Below are 17,531 nucleotides of genomic sequence, written 5' to 3' on the forward strand. Positions count from 1 at the left end.
GAACGGGCTTAGGGTTCAACATGTGTGCGCTTCCTGGTTCTTCTTTTTGTATGTCAGTCTCATTTAATCCCTTCTAGTCATGATGATCATAAGATTCAAAGAGAGCAATAAGTGTGCTGAAAGAACAAATGATTTATGGGTTCTCTTGACCACAAACAAACACACACACAGCTGTGAATCTGTCCTAACTCACATTGGCACTGGCAGCCACACATACAGAGTTTCCCCCTTGATACTACGGCTGGGCGATATGGCAAATAAATGATCACAGTGTACTTTGCCATATATTTCCCAGACTGAAACCTACACTTGCTTTGTAAACTTGCTTAGGCGATTTTCCCCAGACATGTCCTCTTTTTGAGACCTGGTAATTTTCTGACCGTGTTCTTTCCTCACAGTGCAACCTCTGCACAGCAGTGAAGTTAGAAGGTGCAAGACTTGTTCAGCTTGGCACCTCTGGTTCTACATGACTTTCATCAACAACATTCCACTCAAGTCTGCATGCTCCACATTCAAGACTACTATTCTGGTTACTTTTCAATCTTGGTCACATTCTAGTACACAGAATTTTGGTATTATTTTTATTTTATTGATTAACTTTCACTTCGATTCTCTGGTCACTTTTTGTATTGTTCGTTCAACTGAATGTGTAACTACTTCTTCACTTAACAGAGAGAGCATCAAAGTCAGCATTTTCTACTTGAACCATCATCTCCTACCAGCGAGCACATCTGTTCTGCAGAGTGTGGGCGTTAATGTCCGGTCAACTTTATGGAAACGATGTATTACACGGTTTGGTTGTTGGCATTCTGAATTTAGAAGTGCTTTCTCTGCTTAAATTTTTAGTTCATGGAGGACTTGTTGACTGCTGTGACAGGTCCAACCATTATTTATGACATGACAACATTTATGTTTTTGTATAGTCACAAACTGTATGACATACTCCCATAATTACTGACGTAAAAAAAAAAAAAAGATCAAGATTCTTGATCTTCTGATTCTTCCTGCATTGTTGGCAGCATGCCCTTTGTGAATTTTGCAGCACTCACACGTCTGCCACAAAACTCAGTAAGGATCCATTTCATGCATTTACCGTGATTACTGCCCTGCTGTGCTAAAACACCCTGCTACACAATCTTGGAAATCATAGCAGCACAGGGCCTCACCTGGGGTCGGATCTGGAGCTCTGATTGTGGAGGCACAGTCCTTCAGATTGAAGGGGGAGGGGATCAATTAATGCAGCTCTTTCTTTTGTCCCTGCTGCTTAGTTGACTGTGTAGGTCTGTCCTTTTGTGGAGGTTTAAAACACTGAAAAAAGCCATTCACTGTTACCTGTCTGTAACACCTTTTTTAAAAAAGTACTTACTTACCAGCATTGCACCACCTGACTGCAAACTACAGGCCAAAACAAATCAAACCTCCTAAGCACTGATATTCTAATGCTCAGATGCAGAGACCTGCATCTGCTTTCCGACATTTAAGTTGTGTACTTTTTCATAGTGTGAGGGTTATGCTTGTTGTGTAGGCTGGGTGTTCTATTTACAGAGCGTACAAAGTGCAGCGAGATCTGCGGTTGTGGGAAACCTGCAGCATCACCTGCTCTCATCATTCCACACTCATCTTCTCTACACCTACGCGGTACAGTCAGGGTAGTACAGTAAAGATCTTCTCACCTCTCACACGCTCTTGCTCATCTGTGTGCCATTCTGGTATAGCAGTACATCTAATATATTGGTAGATCTGGTCAGGGTAATACAGAAAGCTACACAGGACTAAGAACATGTGTGTGTACAGTTGAGGCCAAAATGTTTAGCCCACCAAGAATTATGGAACAATTTCCTTAACTTCATCCCAATGTTTGCAGCAATGATGAAACTTGACACAATCTAACAGTCACCAGTGCTCACAGGTTTTGCTAGATTTTGTAATATAAAATAATTTTTTAGACTTGCTTTATATCAAATAAAGTCAGAAATACAGTATTAGCCCCATGTGAATGTTTGCTTTCAAAACGCTCCTGCAGTAATTAATCAATCAGCTTTGAAACCACTCCTGGGCAGTCAATTGGCTTCCTAACAACATTCAATCATCATAAAAAGACTGCAAGGAACAGGCCACTTGAACACATGAGAGGGACGACTGTTACTCACTATGCCAAAGACAAAGGAAATCAGTCTGGAGCTCAGAAAGAAGAGTTCTTGTCTAGAACTGCTGTATGCTGCATTATTGCCAAGTACAATGAGACAAATTCTGTAAGAAACGAACCTGGCCGAGTCTTTACTCAAAGCGACACATCAGAGCCCAACTGAGGTTTGCCCATGAACATTTGAAAGGTAAAGATATGTTTTGGAGGTCTGTGCTTTTGTCTGATGACACTACTGGAACTGTTTGGGCCCATGGATGTTGGTTATGGAACAAATGAAAGGGAGAGACCTTCAAACCTGGAAACAAAGTTCCAACAGTTAAACATGGTGGTGGGAGCATCATGCTGTTGGGCCATTTTGCAACCTCAGGCACAGGGAGCCTTATTCAGGTGCAATGCATTATGACAAAAAAGTTGACATTTTGAAGGAGAATTTGGAAAAATCTGCTTGAAGTCTAGGTTGAGGTTGTCGCTGGGTCTTCCAACAAGACAATGATCAAAATTAGTCCAGCAGTTCCACAAGGAAACTAAAACCAAGATCCTAGAGTGTCCTGCACATAGCCCAGACCTCAATCCTATTGAGAATCTGTGGTAGGTGCTCAAAGTGAATGTCCATGTCCAGAAACCATGAAATTTTGGCTAAAACCCCTCAAGAAACCTGTGCCAAACTAGTAAAGAGCAACTCTAAGAGATTGGTTTCAGATGTGACTCAGAAAGGGTACACTATTGACTATTAATGGCCAGGGGGGGGAAATAATTTTGGATGTCTCATTCTTTCTGCTCTCAAAATTTGACATTTAGTACCTGCCTGTTAATGCAGGTTTTGTGTGTGTGTGTGTGTGTGTGTGTGTGTGTGTGTGTGTGTGTGTATGTGTGTGTGTGTGTGTGTGTGTGTGTGTGTGTGTGTGTGTGTGTGTGTGTGTGTGTGTGGTTCCATGCACTCTCTGCACTCTCAGCTACTGTCTGAAAAATGATTCTTCAGTCTTAAGTTCTGATGCCAAATTAAGAGTTAAATTGAAATTATTTGAGATATTGTTTAGTAAGGAACTGTAAAATGAAACTGTAAAATGTTTTCTTCTACATTACATGTGATAGTGAACATTGCATATTAATCCAGTGGTGGCCTAGCAGGTAAGGAAGGGGACTTTGGAAGGTTGCAACGTTCAAATCCAAAACTGTCAAAGTGACACTGAGGTCCCCTTGATCAAGGTACCGTCCCCACACAGTGCTCCCTGGACGACTTTCATGGCTGCCCACTGCCCACTAAGGGTGACGGGTTAAATGCAAAGGAAACATTTCATTGTGTGCAGTTTTTCACAATGACAATCACTTCACTTTCACTAAACTTTCTTTCTTTCTCCTCTGATCACTGATCTGTTTTGTTTCTATTTATCAGTGATAGAATATGAGTGTAATAACTGAGGCTTTTGTCAAGTGACAGCTGAGAGTATTGTACGTTGTGTTGTTTTGCTTGTGGTTTGGAGCAGCCGTAGCACGAGATGGGTCTGGTTAGCGGTAGCCTGCAGTAAAGAATCACAAAAGATTGTTTCAGCCCATTGTTTCATAAGGGGCTTTGCGTTTCGTTACCCTCCTCTCAGCCCTAATCTCATCCACTTAATGCAATCTCCTGTCTGTGTTTAAATCCTGCCAGAACTGTCCCCTTTTACCACGGATAACGTCACACTCATCTGTTTTCATGCAAAACTCAGAAAAACAAGTTGCCTTAACTTCATGGGTCAGGGACAAACATGTGCTCATCACACTGTAGGTTTCAGATGGGTTCTTAACACAATGCAGGTTTCCAAAAAGTCCACTTCTGGTCTGATTTTTATTTCTCTTTTTGTGTTGTCTCCTCATTTTCATCATTTACATTTACAGCACTTATCTGACGCCCTTATCCAGAGCGACTTACAATCAGTAGTTACAGGGACAGTCCCGCTAAGTGTTAAGTGTCTAGCTCATGGAAACAATGGTAGTAGGTGGGATTTGAACCTGGATCTTCTGGTTCATAGGCGAGTGTGTTACCCACTAGGCTTACTAGCACCACCTCCAGAGATCCACACCTGTAAGCTACCTGAACATCTACATCAGTGTAGTCCCAACCCACCGTTGGGTTGCAGTAGGTGAATGGGTTTGTTTTTGCTTCTTGTACTGCTCATATAACTAAGTTTATTTGTCAGCTATTTGGCGACGCAGTTAATACATTAATTTAAAGCTAGAGTGCTTGGTGGTTCTAGCCTAACAACATCTGGTTGTGGTTGCTGTTACAGTTTTCTTATTCCCTGTGTACCCTACAATATTTTGGCTTTAATGATTTAACTTAGACATTAGGCAACGAATCATGCATTTCATTGTGCTTGCATACCATGCCCCACTGGATATGTGGCAGCTTTAGGGCAAACGGTACATGGCACAAAAAAGTGTGAATCCCAGATGCACTCTCCAACTCCCCTTCCTGTTCAGCATGCTTGAATTTTAATGCGGCTTTATGTTTATGGTTAAATGTATATACGGCAACTGCCACAGATGATGGAAATAGAGACAAGAGATCCAGCTTGATCTTGACTTCTGTTGTCCCCAGATTGCCCTGAAAATCTCCGGTCTCGAGTCTGTGGTTTCGGTTTTACTCCTGTGAGCTCTCTGATGCCAGCAGCTTTCTTTCTGATGAGGGCTAAACTGGGTCACTATTGGATTATGATGTATGATATTTATAGCTATTCGCATTTGATGCCGGCTTCATTTCTTGCCCCATTCCATTTTGATCCATTTAATGACACATCTGACATGGTCTGCAGAGGTGAGGGGGGCGGGCGTGTGATTGTGCTGGAGCCCGTAACCTTGTTGGATGTCATGTCAGCGCCTTTAGCTGTCTAGTCACCAGAAAACAGCATGATTGATTAGGCCTCTGCTTGATTACCATATTGGGGATCTGAAAACAACTGATCTGCAGTCCAAGACTACATGTCATGGGTGAGGTGCAGCTCTTCCTTCAGTGGATTGGACTCGCCAGCGCCTGTTTACCCCATTAACCAGTGGCATGCAGTGTTTGTTCATGGGTGCAAGCTTGTATAGTCCTGATCAGACAAATGTGAGAAATGTTTCATTGTGCTTGCATCTTGGTCAGTTGGTTTAAGTTTTTGCATAGCCTTACAATGGTACATATTTATTAAACATATTTACGACCACACAAACATGTCCTATAAAACTGTGTGTGTGTGTGTGTGTGTGTGTGTTTCTTTAAACGGGCTTAGAAACGCATGCATTTTAATGGACTTATGTATTTGTATGTTTGTTTGTTTCCTGCGTTTACTGTGTTTTAAATGGGATCATTCTGCAGTTTTAGTGTATGTGCGCACATGTGCACGTTGGACACTTGCTTTTCAGAAGTCAGGAAGCCAGTCCCCCAGGAAACATCTGTAATGGTCCTCAGATGTGATGGCATGAGTGCTTTGTAAAACACACATACTCTCGCTCACTCCCTCTCCCTTTCTGATTCCGTGATTTACTATTTCATGTGCTGAATAATGCAAATGAGCATGCATTGAGCAATAATGGCAACACTCTAATTATTCACATAATATGGCCACCATGATATAAAATGAGACCAAATGTATGCGTGTGCTGTTGATTTTTCCGGGGTGGTGTATCTTTACATCTGATCAGGGCATCAGCTCATTGTGTGTGTGTGTGTCTAAGGCTGCGACCAGGCTGATCTCTCTGCATAAATCCCACCCTCTCCTGTCTACCTCACCGTCCTCTGCAGCATTGAAACAGTGCTGGGTTTCTCCCTCTTATTTGAGCACAGAATGGCTTTGTTGAGAGCTGCTGGGCTGGTAAAGGAAGCACGGCCTCTACCTTTAATTTAGAATACGTCTTTTTTGTGTAAAAGAGACAAGTAGCGTTACTTATGTTTCCTACACCAGGACTTTAGTCCTGTGTGTGTGTGTGTGTGTGTGTGTGTGTGTGTGTTCTTTCCTCTTCGTTCCAGTCTCCTCCTCTGTTTTTGTGGGAGCAGCGTGGGGCTTTGTCCTGGGGACTGTACCAGTGGGATGGAGGGGGAGGGGTGTGAGGGAGGGAGGCAGGCAGGGAAGGAGGTGGAATAAAAGCATGTGGTGGAGGAGAGATGGACAGAGCAGATCTACACTGAAACAGAGACCTGCTTTCTTCATCTGCAGTCCTTACGTTCTTTTCAGTTCAGTCTACGCAGTTGGACCGGAGCGAGAGAACGCAGGACAACAGCCAGTAAAACAGCAGAAGAGTTATGGAAAAAACAAAATATTATGATACTTCTGGAATCCACACAGCAGCTGTTAAACGCAGGGAGAGCCAGAGGAACTAAGCGAGTGTGTGTATCTGGTGTTGGGACAGACCCCCTCCCCCCCTCTGTCTCTCTTTCCCTCGGAGCGACGCTCCTTTCCAGTGATGGGACGATGGTGTCGGAGCGCTGTGCCGGCCGGCGGCACTGACGTCTGAATTCTGCCGAGAGGATTTCATCACCAGCAAAATGTGACACCGAGACGGACATCAGGACATGCTGAGGGATCTGAAATCGCGCTTTTATTACATTTCTGTTGTTGGGGCGTGTGAATGTGAATGTGAGGGCCTCGGACGGTCAACAAAAGACTGGCCACGCTTGTCAGTGGAGACGGGACACCAGCATTTCTGTAAGTTTCTTTCTTTCTCTCTCTCTCTCGCGCTTATGCATGTGCGTGCGCGTGAGACGGAGAGAAAAGAGCCTCCTGCTCCTCATGTGGTCTGGATGGTGTCTCGTAACACCCAGATGGACACGAGCGTAATTCCAGGGCGTGCTTTTTTTGGGGGGGATTTAGAACAGCACTGCTGCCGTTCTACTGTCAAACCCAGCTCTGCGTGCGTTCCCAATGTTATGACACTTTGGGCCGTAAAGCAGAAGCTCTGCTGGGCTCCTCCGCACGTCTCTGCCCCGGTTGGCTGCGGTGCTTCTGTCACATGCTGCTGCTGGTGGTGCTGGTGGTATCGAACTGGGATGGGTAACTAGGTTGTTTGCTCTCGTATTACCCCAGTGATTTGTTGCGGGCTGTGCTGACACGGTGCAGTTTCTGCTGCTGTCCAACTCCAGCAAACGACGAACCTCTCCGAAAGTGGAACGCGCGAAAGCTGAACTCATTTTACAGCTTTCATCAGAATTTCTGTGCTTGTTTTAAAACCCGGTGACCCAGGGGTTTAACCGTTTCGTTTAATGTAGAAAGACGGAGCGAGAGGGGATGGAGGGGGAACAACTGTGGAGTGAGCATGAAATCAAGTTACTGCTACTCCTCATTAGCTGCCAAAGGCTTCTAGAGTTTCTCTCCGTGGTGTTCAGAGTGTGTGTGCGTGTGTGTGTGTGTCTGTGTGAAAGTAAATGTGTGTGCACAGCCAGTTTTTTTTTTCGATGTGAACTTCACGTACCCTACAGGGAAATGTGGTCAGAAAGTGGAGCGCTCTGATTTAATCCACTGAGCGCTGTTGGAAAAATAAGACCTGTTGGCCAGATCTGATCGTTAGCAGGTATTAAAACAGTAATATATCACCACACAGTAACCTAACTGTATTCGAGGTCATAATGTACAAGTGTGTAGGAAAAGCTGGGTTAGAGGTGATCCGTATCAGCATGGCGGGCCGTCTGATCATGTAAAAGCTGCCGGATGGAGTGAACGTTTCTGGCCAGGTTGGTTCCAGCAGTGCATGTGGTGCATGAACTTCTTGTGGCCACCCTCACGACCTGTCTCAGGGCTGCAGTGACAGGATGCCGTGACTTCTCTGTTTCTCTGATTCGCAACCTCATTAAACAGTAGTAGACCCTGGTCTGTGGGACAAATAAAGGTGTGTTGCATGTTGGTCTTCAAGTCTTACAAATGTCCACACAAAGACAGGAGGAGGCCACCATTAATGTCTGAGATTGTACCTGTATGAACCAAGGCTGGAATCCAGACATCCTTGCTCCCAAACCTGCTGTTACGTAACCAATTTATTCACTATTAACAATTATCATTATTTATCTTCCTTGTTTACAGAACTAAAAATAACCATAGATTTGGAGTATTTTTTTTTTTTTTTTTGGTGGACAGATTGTATAAAATAAATGTTGACTAATGAAACTTGTCATGGGTCTTTGGGTCTTGCTGAGAAAAAAAATGTGAAATTTGTTGTATGTGGTGATAGTGTGTGTGTGTGTGTGTGTGTGTGTGTGTGTGTGTGTGTGTGTGTGTGTGTGTGAGAGAGAGAGAGAGTAAGAGCGGCTGCTCTTGGCCTTTGTTTGGCTTAGAGGAGACTGAGCAGCAGATTTCCCTGGGGATCCATTGTGCTGCTCTTGGCCCAGCAAACACGCAGGATTGTGTGAATGTGTACACAATATTAACCCCTCCACACACACACAATGATGTCACTCGTGAGGCTACACACTTTGAACCCCCAGACACAGAGGACAGTGGGTTCCTTTCAGATTAATAGAAAGATGCCCGCTAACCCCACAAACACCATACCCAGTTGATGCAGTATTGAATCAGTATTGTGTCCTGTGATGTGTTTCTGTGCTTTGCAGCACCTTTTGTTAAACATGGTTTTGCATTGAACGAAAGTGAACCCTGCTGGACTGCTGTCTTTTCGCTTATTTGTAGATGTAAATGGCATGTGTACTTTTTTCTGCCGTGATTTACATGCAGTGAATTGAGGTACAGGGTATATTTTAGCATCGTTTCAATATTTTGGTACTGTCATGCCATGGCAAGTAGGTAACGGGTGGTAGCAGCCTAGCACCAGCCTAGCACTTGCCTAGCGCGTTGGCAGCCTGTTCAGCGGGAGGCTAATCAGAGCCCCACACCTCCTCCTTTAGCACCATGTACCATCTCTAATGAGCACAGCCTATGTGGGCCTGTTTCTCACTGTAATTTAGTTCACCCACTTCACGTCAGTATCATTAGGCACTCAGAACTTTAGGAAATGAGTGGTTAAAAATCATACGTCCCATATTATTCAAATCCGATATTTCTCCTGCACCCTGCATCCTACTTCAAAACATGATGTGAAAACTTGAAAACATCTTCCGTCTTCGTTTCCATGCTTTTCCTTTGTCCATAAAACCCCTTGTAAAGGGGGTGTATTAGCGGACGTCACTAATGTGGTCTCTGCAAATAAATGATCAGCTGTCTCCTTCCTTTGACTTAATGTTCTCATTATTATACTGTGCATTTGATATGCACATACAGTGCATCCGAAAAGTATTCACAGCCCATCACTTTTTCCACATTTTGCTGTTACAGCCTTATTCCAAACTGGATTTAAAAAATGTCAGAATTCTACACACAACACATAATGACAACATGAAAAAAGGCAAATTTGAGCACAGGTACCTCCTGATCATCCTTGAGATGTTTCTGTAGCTTAAATGGAGTCCACCTGTGGAAAAAAAGTTAATTGGATATGATTTAGAAAGGCACCTGTCTATATAAGATCCCACAGTTCATGTCAGAGCACAAAACAAGCACACAGTCAAATGAATTGTCTGTAGACCTCCAAGACAAGATTGTCTCAATTCACAAATCTGGGGGAAGGGTGCAAAACAAATTCTGCTGCTTTGAAGGTCCCAATGAGCACAGTGGTCTTCATCATCAGAGGTATTCTGTGAACAGAGGAGAACCTTAGTAAAAGGCACATGGCAGCCTGCCTGGAAAAAAAATTCTCTGGTCTAATGAGACAAAGATTGAACGCTGTGGTGTGAATGCCAGGCTTCACGTTTGGAGGAAACCAGGCACCGCTCTTCACCAGGCCAATACCATCCCTACAGTGAAGCATACTGGTGGCAGCATCATGCTGTAGGGATGTTTTTCAGGATAGAGGTAAAGATGACTGCAGCGATGTACAGAGGCAAGTTGGGTGAAAACCTGCTCCAGAGAACTCTTGAACTCAGACTTGAATCTGATTAAAAAATGGCTGTTCATCGATGCTTCCCATCCAACCTGATGGAGCTTGAAAGGTGCTGAGGAATGGGCCAAACTGGCCAAGGATAGGTGTGCCAAGTGGAATCATTTACATTTACTTTTACAGCATTTATCAGACGCCCTTATCCAGAGAGACTCACAATCAGTAGTTACAGGGACAGTCCCCCTGGTGCACCTTATGGTTAAGTGTCTTGCTCAGGGACACAATGGTAGTAAGTGGGATTTGAACCTGGATCTTCTGGTTCATAGGCGAGTGTGTTACCCACTAGGCTACTAGCACCACCACTTTTGAATGATATTCAAAAAGACTTGAGGCTGTTAATCTGATTTCTGATTTCTGCCAAAGGTGAAGACTTATGTGAATACTTATATACATGAGATGCACATGTTATGGGGTGTTGGGTGTAGAATTCTGAGGAAAAATGCATTTAATCCATTTTTGGAAGGTGATGTGCTCTGAATACTTTTTGAATGCACTGTATGTTGAAGGTATATAATGTACAGTATACAATGTAGTATATAATGTATAGTATAAATACCATATATGTACTACAGTGTATGGTCACCCGTTAGATGATTGTTTTCATGTACAGAGAAATTGATCAGCTTCCCTTCATCTGATCTTGTATCATAATGAAAGTATGTGTGTGTTGTTTTTTTAGCTGTCCCTCGCTGATGAGCAGAGTGATGCTTCTAGGAATGGCCTGGAGTCTAAGGAGCTGGTCTACCTGGTCCAGATCTACTGCCAGGTGTGTCTGTCATTCTCGTTCATCTTTTCATCTGTATTTTCATGTGGATAAATGATGAATTATGTTTTTGAATTGGATTAAGTTGGATTTAAGTTGGATGTTTACAATTCGACATATTTCTCCACAGCGTAGTCTTGTGGTTGTCTGTTGAAATTCCTACTGTCCTTCTGTGTGACTCATTTTAAAGATCTCTGCCATTATACACATAGGCGTGCACACACTCAGCACTCAAATATAAATATAAATGCATATTAAAGGATCTTTCAACTTGGCATTGAGCCTGGTGACACACACACTGGAAGATCCTTGCTTTAAAATGGAACCTTTTAGGTAAAATCAAAGGCACTGAGGTTTCCCCATTCTGGACTCTGTTTGGAATCTTGGAAGGAATCAAGCAAACCGAATAGAAACTAAAACATTTCCAAAAGGCCTCAGGGGAAAAGGAAAAAGTGGGGAGAAACTGAGAATTTCTTGTGTAATAAAAGGGAGGGATGGTGGAAATCCCACGTATGCAGTTTCACATGTCTGGGATGGGCTTCTGAAGTGGTCACACAAACTTCAGAGAAGAGGGGCATTGAGTTCATGCTGGCCTTGTGTGTGAGCAAGACAGAAAGTGTGGAACTGTTTGTGAGACACCGGGATAAGTGCCAGGAGAAAGTATATACAGGAAAGAGAGACCTATGGAGAGGGGTCTTGACACCCTGGCTGGACCCAGTAGCATTCACATGAGGCAGGGCCCTGAATCCGCTGCCGTGTTGAACTGGAAGAGATCTCTTCATTGTTGGTGTGGTTGGCTTCCTGCTTTTCTTTAATTAGGATAGGGCTGTTACATGGCATGGTACTGACGACATCATTATTATGAGACCATATTCATATTACTAGTTTCATGATTGGGTTTGTTTATGAGTATCATTCTGCATCATTATGCTTTTGACTAATTTCTTAATTTTAATCATTAATATATTTTACTTGTTTTCATTCAAATGAAAAAAATATTATAACATGAAGTAAGTGAAGTGATTGTCATTGTGATACACAGGTGCACACAATGAAATGTGCTGTCTGCTTTTAACCTTGGTGAGCAGTGGGCAGCCATGACAGGAGCCCAGGGAGCAGTGTGTGGGAACAGTGCTTTTGCTTCAACCTGGCAACCTTCTGATTACGGGGACGCTTCCTTAACCGCTATGCCAGACAAGGCTCAGCTACATGGATTTACAGCTTGTCAGTGGTTTGCCAGATTTGAGGAACTCATAAATCATGGAGACTTTACGGTGTAGATTGTGTAAAAATAAACTGGCAAAGAATATTCAGGCACCTAACAGGTCCACAGTAATTCACAGCAGTGCCAGTGCTGCTATTGTGTTAAATCCTATAATGTACACAATTCCTCAGCCCATAAAGGCTTTTATAAATGTTGCTGAAGAACTTGTGTGGTGCTCCATGGAGGCCTATCTTCCCTTAATGCACCCCACTTTGAGATTGAGGGGAAATCCCTCCTTGTTTCTTTGCTTGTACATTTTAATCCCACTAGAAGTAAGTCATCATGGGACACTGAGTGTGAAAAACATGTAGATTAAATGTAGTAAATCAATCAGTTTATTTACTGTTCCATTTCTGTCTTCTCCATGCCACAGGGCCGCAGCTGGATTGTGAGGCGGAGTTATGAGGATTTTCGAGTGCTGGACAAACACCTACACCTGTGTATCTATGACCGGCGCTTCTCCCAGCTGCCTGAGCTGCCCCGATACGACAGCTTGAGAGACCGAGCTGAGGTGAGATATACACACAGTCACAGTTATCTCAATGTTCTAACAAGTTGTTCTGAGTTTAAGGTGCTTCCTGCTGCATCAGTGCTGGAAATCTGCTTTGCTTTGGACCTTTTTTTATATATATACTGGAGTAGTCTCTCACACTCCAGCTTTGTCCAGAGAGCTGGCTCTATAGCTTATGACACTTTAAGTATCTGTTGCATGTCCTGTGATCTCAGTGCTGAGGTCAGACAACCTGTGGTGTTTTTAGCATTTTTTCTACTTTCCTCCCACTAACGGAGGGTTCCGCCTGGGAAGTACTGAAGACTGCAGGGAGGGAATCAGATTAGGTCGTGTTTGAGTGTAGACTTTTTTGGAAATGCATCTCATATGTGACACTGCTTATATTTGTGTTTTGAAATGAGTCTTTTCCCTTCTTTGTGTTATGTATTGTAATAGTGTTTGTGTTTTTAGAGAAGAGCACTTGAACCATGGCATATTTTCACAGCTAAATTGATCTGCTTTGAAGTTTGAGTGGCTGTTAAAGCCAGCCATTACAGCAGCCTGCCCACTCGCTCACTCTGCGCGCTAAGTAGAGTATCCCACAATGCACCATGCATAATCAGCCACTCTGACTCAACCAGTGTGGCAGATAATCACCCACAACTGATTTTCCGAGGTCACGTGAACCCCCTTCCCCCAGCAGTGAACTTACTGATAACTCCTTTCAGCAACTGTTAAGGTCATCCAAATTTTTTATTTGGTTAATGGTTGTTACCATTAAAACTGCTCACCCAAATGATAATAATAAAAATATGATCAGTACATTTACACTTTGAAAAAGAGCAGAATGTTAGTCTGAATGACACAGCCCCAGCAAACAAAACGACATTCCTTCAATGTTCAATGCTCTAACGCTTTTGTCTGAATGTCCAAAACACACCAAACAAATAAGTGCTCACAATAATTTTGGGTGACAAACAAATGCTCATAAATTACACATGACACAACACTAAACATATAAACCAGAAAATCTGTCAGAAAAGTGCATTACGCGGGGCGTTCTGACCAGTGATGTAACGCTGACCTTGGACAAAACATTATAATTCAAGTGAATTATACGTCCCAGGAAGTCCTGTCACTGTCCTCTTTTGCTATTTTTCCTTTCTAGTTCTTTTCTAGGGTATTAATGTTTTTTTAAACCCATCATGCGTGCCAGCAAATTCCCAAATGTAACTGTAAAGTGTGTATTATATTATCTTATATTAAGGCTGAGCGATTATATGATCTCAATTGATGACCGCGATAAAATTCAGCTAGACTTCGGTGATCAGCATTGGCCATTTTTCAGAATCACGCTAAAAATGGCAGAAAGTATTTGCATTACTTTTACATGGAGACACAGTTTCTGGGGTACTAGAATAAGGAAGCAATGCACACAGTACCACATTATGTGATTCACTGTGTAAAGCTAACAAGCGAAAGCTAGCGAAATGGATCTTAGGGGGTAGCAAAAGTCATGGTTTTATATATGAATAAGCAGTTTATTATCTCTGAATTCTTTGGCTCAGAAAAAAAATTATGTGAATACATAAATTAATCGAAAACCCAATAATTTAACATGGGATAGCCCAATATTACATCCTACATTACATTCACCCTAATATTACACGGCTGAGAGATTGGGATTTCTGCCTATTGTGGCAGCTGCTCCATTACACGATGAGTCCAGTAGGGAGGGTCCTGGTCAGCAGCAGAGCATTTATCTCCAGAGAAACCAACAAGCAGAGCTAAACAAGCTGGGCCTCTGTGTCTTCAGCGCTGGGCCTTCGCCCTTCTGATTACAGACCTGCCACTCTGCTTAGGCGCAGTGGTTCTTCTCACGCAACCCCCGCCGCCTGTTCACCGGCCAAGCCCTCCTCTAGAGAGATCTGACACTTGCGTATCCCCTTAATAAAACTTTGTGTGTGCTTCTAGTGTCGGGCTAGAGTTTGTTTGGGCCAAACTCTCTAGTGTTCCTTTAATGCATTTCATTCTGTCTTTAACTGTCAGTCACATATATACACACATGCATGCAGATTCTGTCTTTATATCTTTTGTGGACTCTTTCATAATAATTTTTACATCTTGTATCTCAAACTCTTCTCACTTTCATTCTTATTTATTTCCCTTTTTTTGCATGTTATTACATACAGTATATCACAATATATTGCATCGTAACCCTTGACTAGTCAGATTCTTGCCAGTACACAGACAAGAACAATGAAGAATACACGTATGTTCAATACAAATTAGTATTTGTCTTCCTTTTCTGTCTTTCTTTAGGTTAGATCTTACTACTGTGTATGTTTTTCTGTGTCCGTGAGAGAGATTAATGGTCTGGGGAGTGCTGGCCTTAACCTGATCGGCTGTGTGCAGGTCACATCTGCAGATGTTCTTTTTCTGTTTTGTCTCTGCCTGATACCTAATCCATCCTACAGAATTCATTAGCGTCGCTTGTGAATTTGTGTCTCTGCTAAAGAGGCCGGTACGCTGCAGCATTCTCATGTGGGGCAGAAATCTGTAGGGGGTGGGGAGCTAAAATGACTACATTTTGGCACCTTTCAGTTCACCCCCTCCCTCTCTGTCCCCTTTTCTCTGCCTTCCTTTTCTTTCAGTGTGTGAGTCAGTTAGAGAACCATGTGGAATCATAATTGAACCTTTCTGAAGTGCTATTATATTGTCCCTCCACCCCTCTCTGTCACATACACACTGCATATGCTGATTATAGGTTAGAATACTGTACAGGCCTGCACAGTATTGAAGGTGTGGACACTTATTGTTAAGAATTAGATAGATCAGAATAGGTTACAGAAGGCCTTTTCTTAGAAAAAAAAGTAGCTCAAACATCTGTGAGCACCGTTTATAGAATAAAAATTTAATGGTAAAACTCAGCTCAAATGTATACAAAATGTGCAACCTGTGGTCCTAAAGTTCATCAACTGAATGGACGTGGTCCCATGATATAGGTAAAACAAATCAACCTTTCTGGTATTGTTTAAGGTTAATATAATATTTAAGAATTTGAAAGAATTCTTAATTATTAAGCCAATTAAAGACTAGTGTATAGTGTTTGCTGTGATATTATTACTAATTGCAATTTAAAATTGTGAAAAGAAAATTGAATTACAACAGTTTTGAAAAATATAAGTAAGATGGGCAAACCAACATCTATTCTATACACACTTCAATGACTACATTTCAGCTCACTGTGTTCTTTGTGTGTAAATGAGACCTCCTTCCTCCCCATTTCACCACTCTTCTTGTTCTCTTGAGAGGTATAAGTAAACTAACACAGGGGTTGTCGTTGCCCAGACGCAAACGGGGGCACTCCCACAGAGAAGCCACATAACCCCACCAGCCCCCATTTAACCCCTGAACTTTTCTCACGGCTGTGCACTGGAGTGTTGCCACTGAGGTGCCTATTTCCACCTGGTCTCCATTAAACATCCGCATCCGGCACATCAAGTCTGTCTTGCATTAAACATTGGACCATTTGGACCCGGGCTTACTCTCCATGAGGTGTTTCTGCTTTTCTTTACATTTCCCAGTCTTGTGATGACTGGTCTTTGTTTAAAATGGGACGTGCTCCATTTCTCTCAGTGGTACAGTTTTTCAGGGTTGTTGCTAATGGCTTTACACAATTTACACAAAGAGCTTAGCTGACAACCCACCTGTTTTTGCCCATAAATTAGAGCAATTAGGTTGAACTTCATCAATCTGAAATGAGCGAGATTACAACAACAAGGCCTTATGGGCCCTGCACCGTTTCACAGTAATGGAAAGCCAGCTGTGGAAACACAAATGGGTGGAAATTTGTAATGCAATTAAAAGGTGGTTTTATTTCACTGATGTCTGGGTATAACTGAAATTTAATATGATGTGGAGGTGGAAACAGACCCTAATGGTTTTCATAATTGCTTGCTGATTGAAGAGGTTTTGTTGGCAGATTTTGTCAATTTTCACCTCATTGGCAAATCATAGACTAATATATATGGGTCGTAATGTTTATAGTCAACCGAAAATTATGTTCTTGTTTTCATATATGACTTCCTGTTATCCTGTGATTGTCACACATTTTCTCTTTATGTCTCTCACAGGTAGTGTCCCAGATGCTGACTGCTTACCTCTCACGTCTTTCAGCAATAGCTGACAATAAGATAAACTGTGGGCCGGCTCTCACATGGATGGAGGTAAAGACCATTTCTGCCTACTCTGGTTCAGTTGCTGCAGTGGATGTGTGTCAGTAAAGTCAAAGTCAAGTGATTGTCACATGTGATACACAGCAGCACAGCACACAGTGAAATTTGTCCTCTGCATTTAACCCATCACCCTGAGTGAGCAGTGGGCAGCCACGACAGGCGCCCGGGGAGCAGTGTGTGGGGACGGTCCTTTGCTCAGTGGCACCTCAGTGGCACCTTGGCGGATCGGTATTCGAACCGGCAACCTTCTGATTACGGGGCCGCTTCCTTAACCGCTAGGCCACCACTGCCCCAAACGTGCTATTGTTATTGATTTAATTGTTCAATTTTATTATGATCATCAAATTACATGTCTTTGAGCAGAATATTCAACTTCTGTGCCAAATCCTGACTGATGCCAACCCATTCCTACATAATCAGTGCTTGGAGTTTGTGGGTTTTTGTTTGTCCACCTTCCTCTTGAGGATTGACCACAAGTTTTCAATTGAATTAAGGTCCAGGGAGTTTCCTGGCCATGGACCCAAAGTTTCAATGTTTTGTTCCCTGAGCCACTTAGTTTATCACTTTGGCTTTATGGCATGGTGCACCGTTATGGAAAAGTCATTGTTCTTCACCAAACGGTTCTTGGGTGGTTGGAAGAAGTTGCTGTCGGAGGATGTGTTGGTACCATTTTTTATTACTGGCTGTGTTCTTAG

General features: G+C 42.8%; 1 protein-coding gene across 7 annotated transcripts in view; it reads left to right on the forward strand.

Annotated features, from left to right (window-relative positions):
- arhgap32b (Rho GTPase activating protein 32b) overlaps window positions 1-17,531 on the forward strand; it is an 85,091-nt gene that overhangs the window by 45,026 nt on the left and 22,534 nt on the right. For 6 of the 7 annotated variants that reach the window (XM_028983158.1, XM_028983154.1, XM_028983156.1 and 3 more), the window contains 3 exons: window positions 10,761-10,847; window positions 12,482-12,619; window positions 16,735-16,827. In XM_028983158.1, the coding sequence (XP_028838991.1) occupies window positions 10,761-10,847; window positions 12,482-12,619; window positions 16,735-16,827 (318 nt within the window). Of the gene's footprint in view, window positions 1-6,756; window positions 6,808-10,760; window positions 10,848-12,481; window positions 12,620-16,734; window positions 16,828-17,531 lie in introns of those variants that run through there. The other variant, XM_028983160.1, reaches the window with a different exon arrangement.

This window comes from Denticeps clupeoides, chromosome 6 (genome assembly GCF_900700375.1).
Source record: "Denticeps clupeoides chromosome 6, fDenClu1.1, whole genome shotgun sequence".
Taxonomy (NCBI): domain Eukaryota; kingdom Metazoa; phylum Chordata; class Actinopteri; order Clupeiformes; family Denticipitidae; genus Denticeps; species Denticeps clupeoides.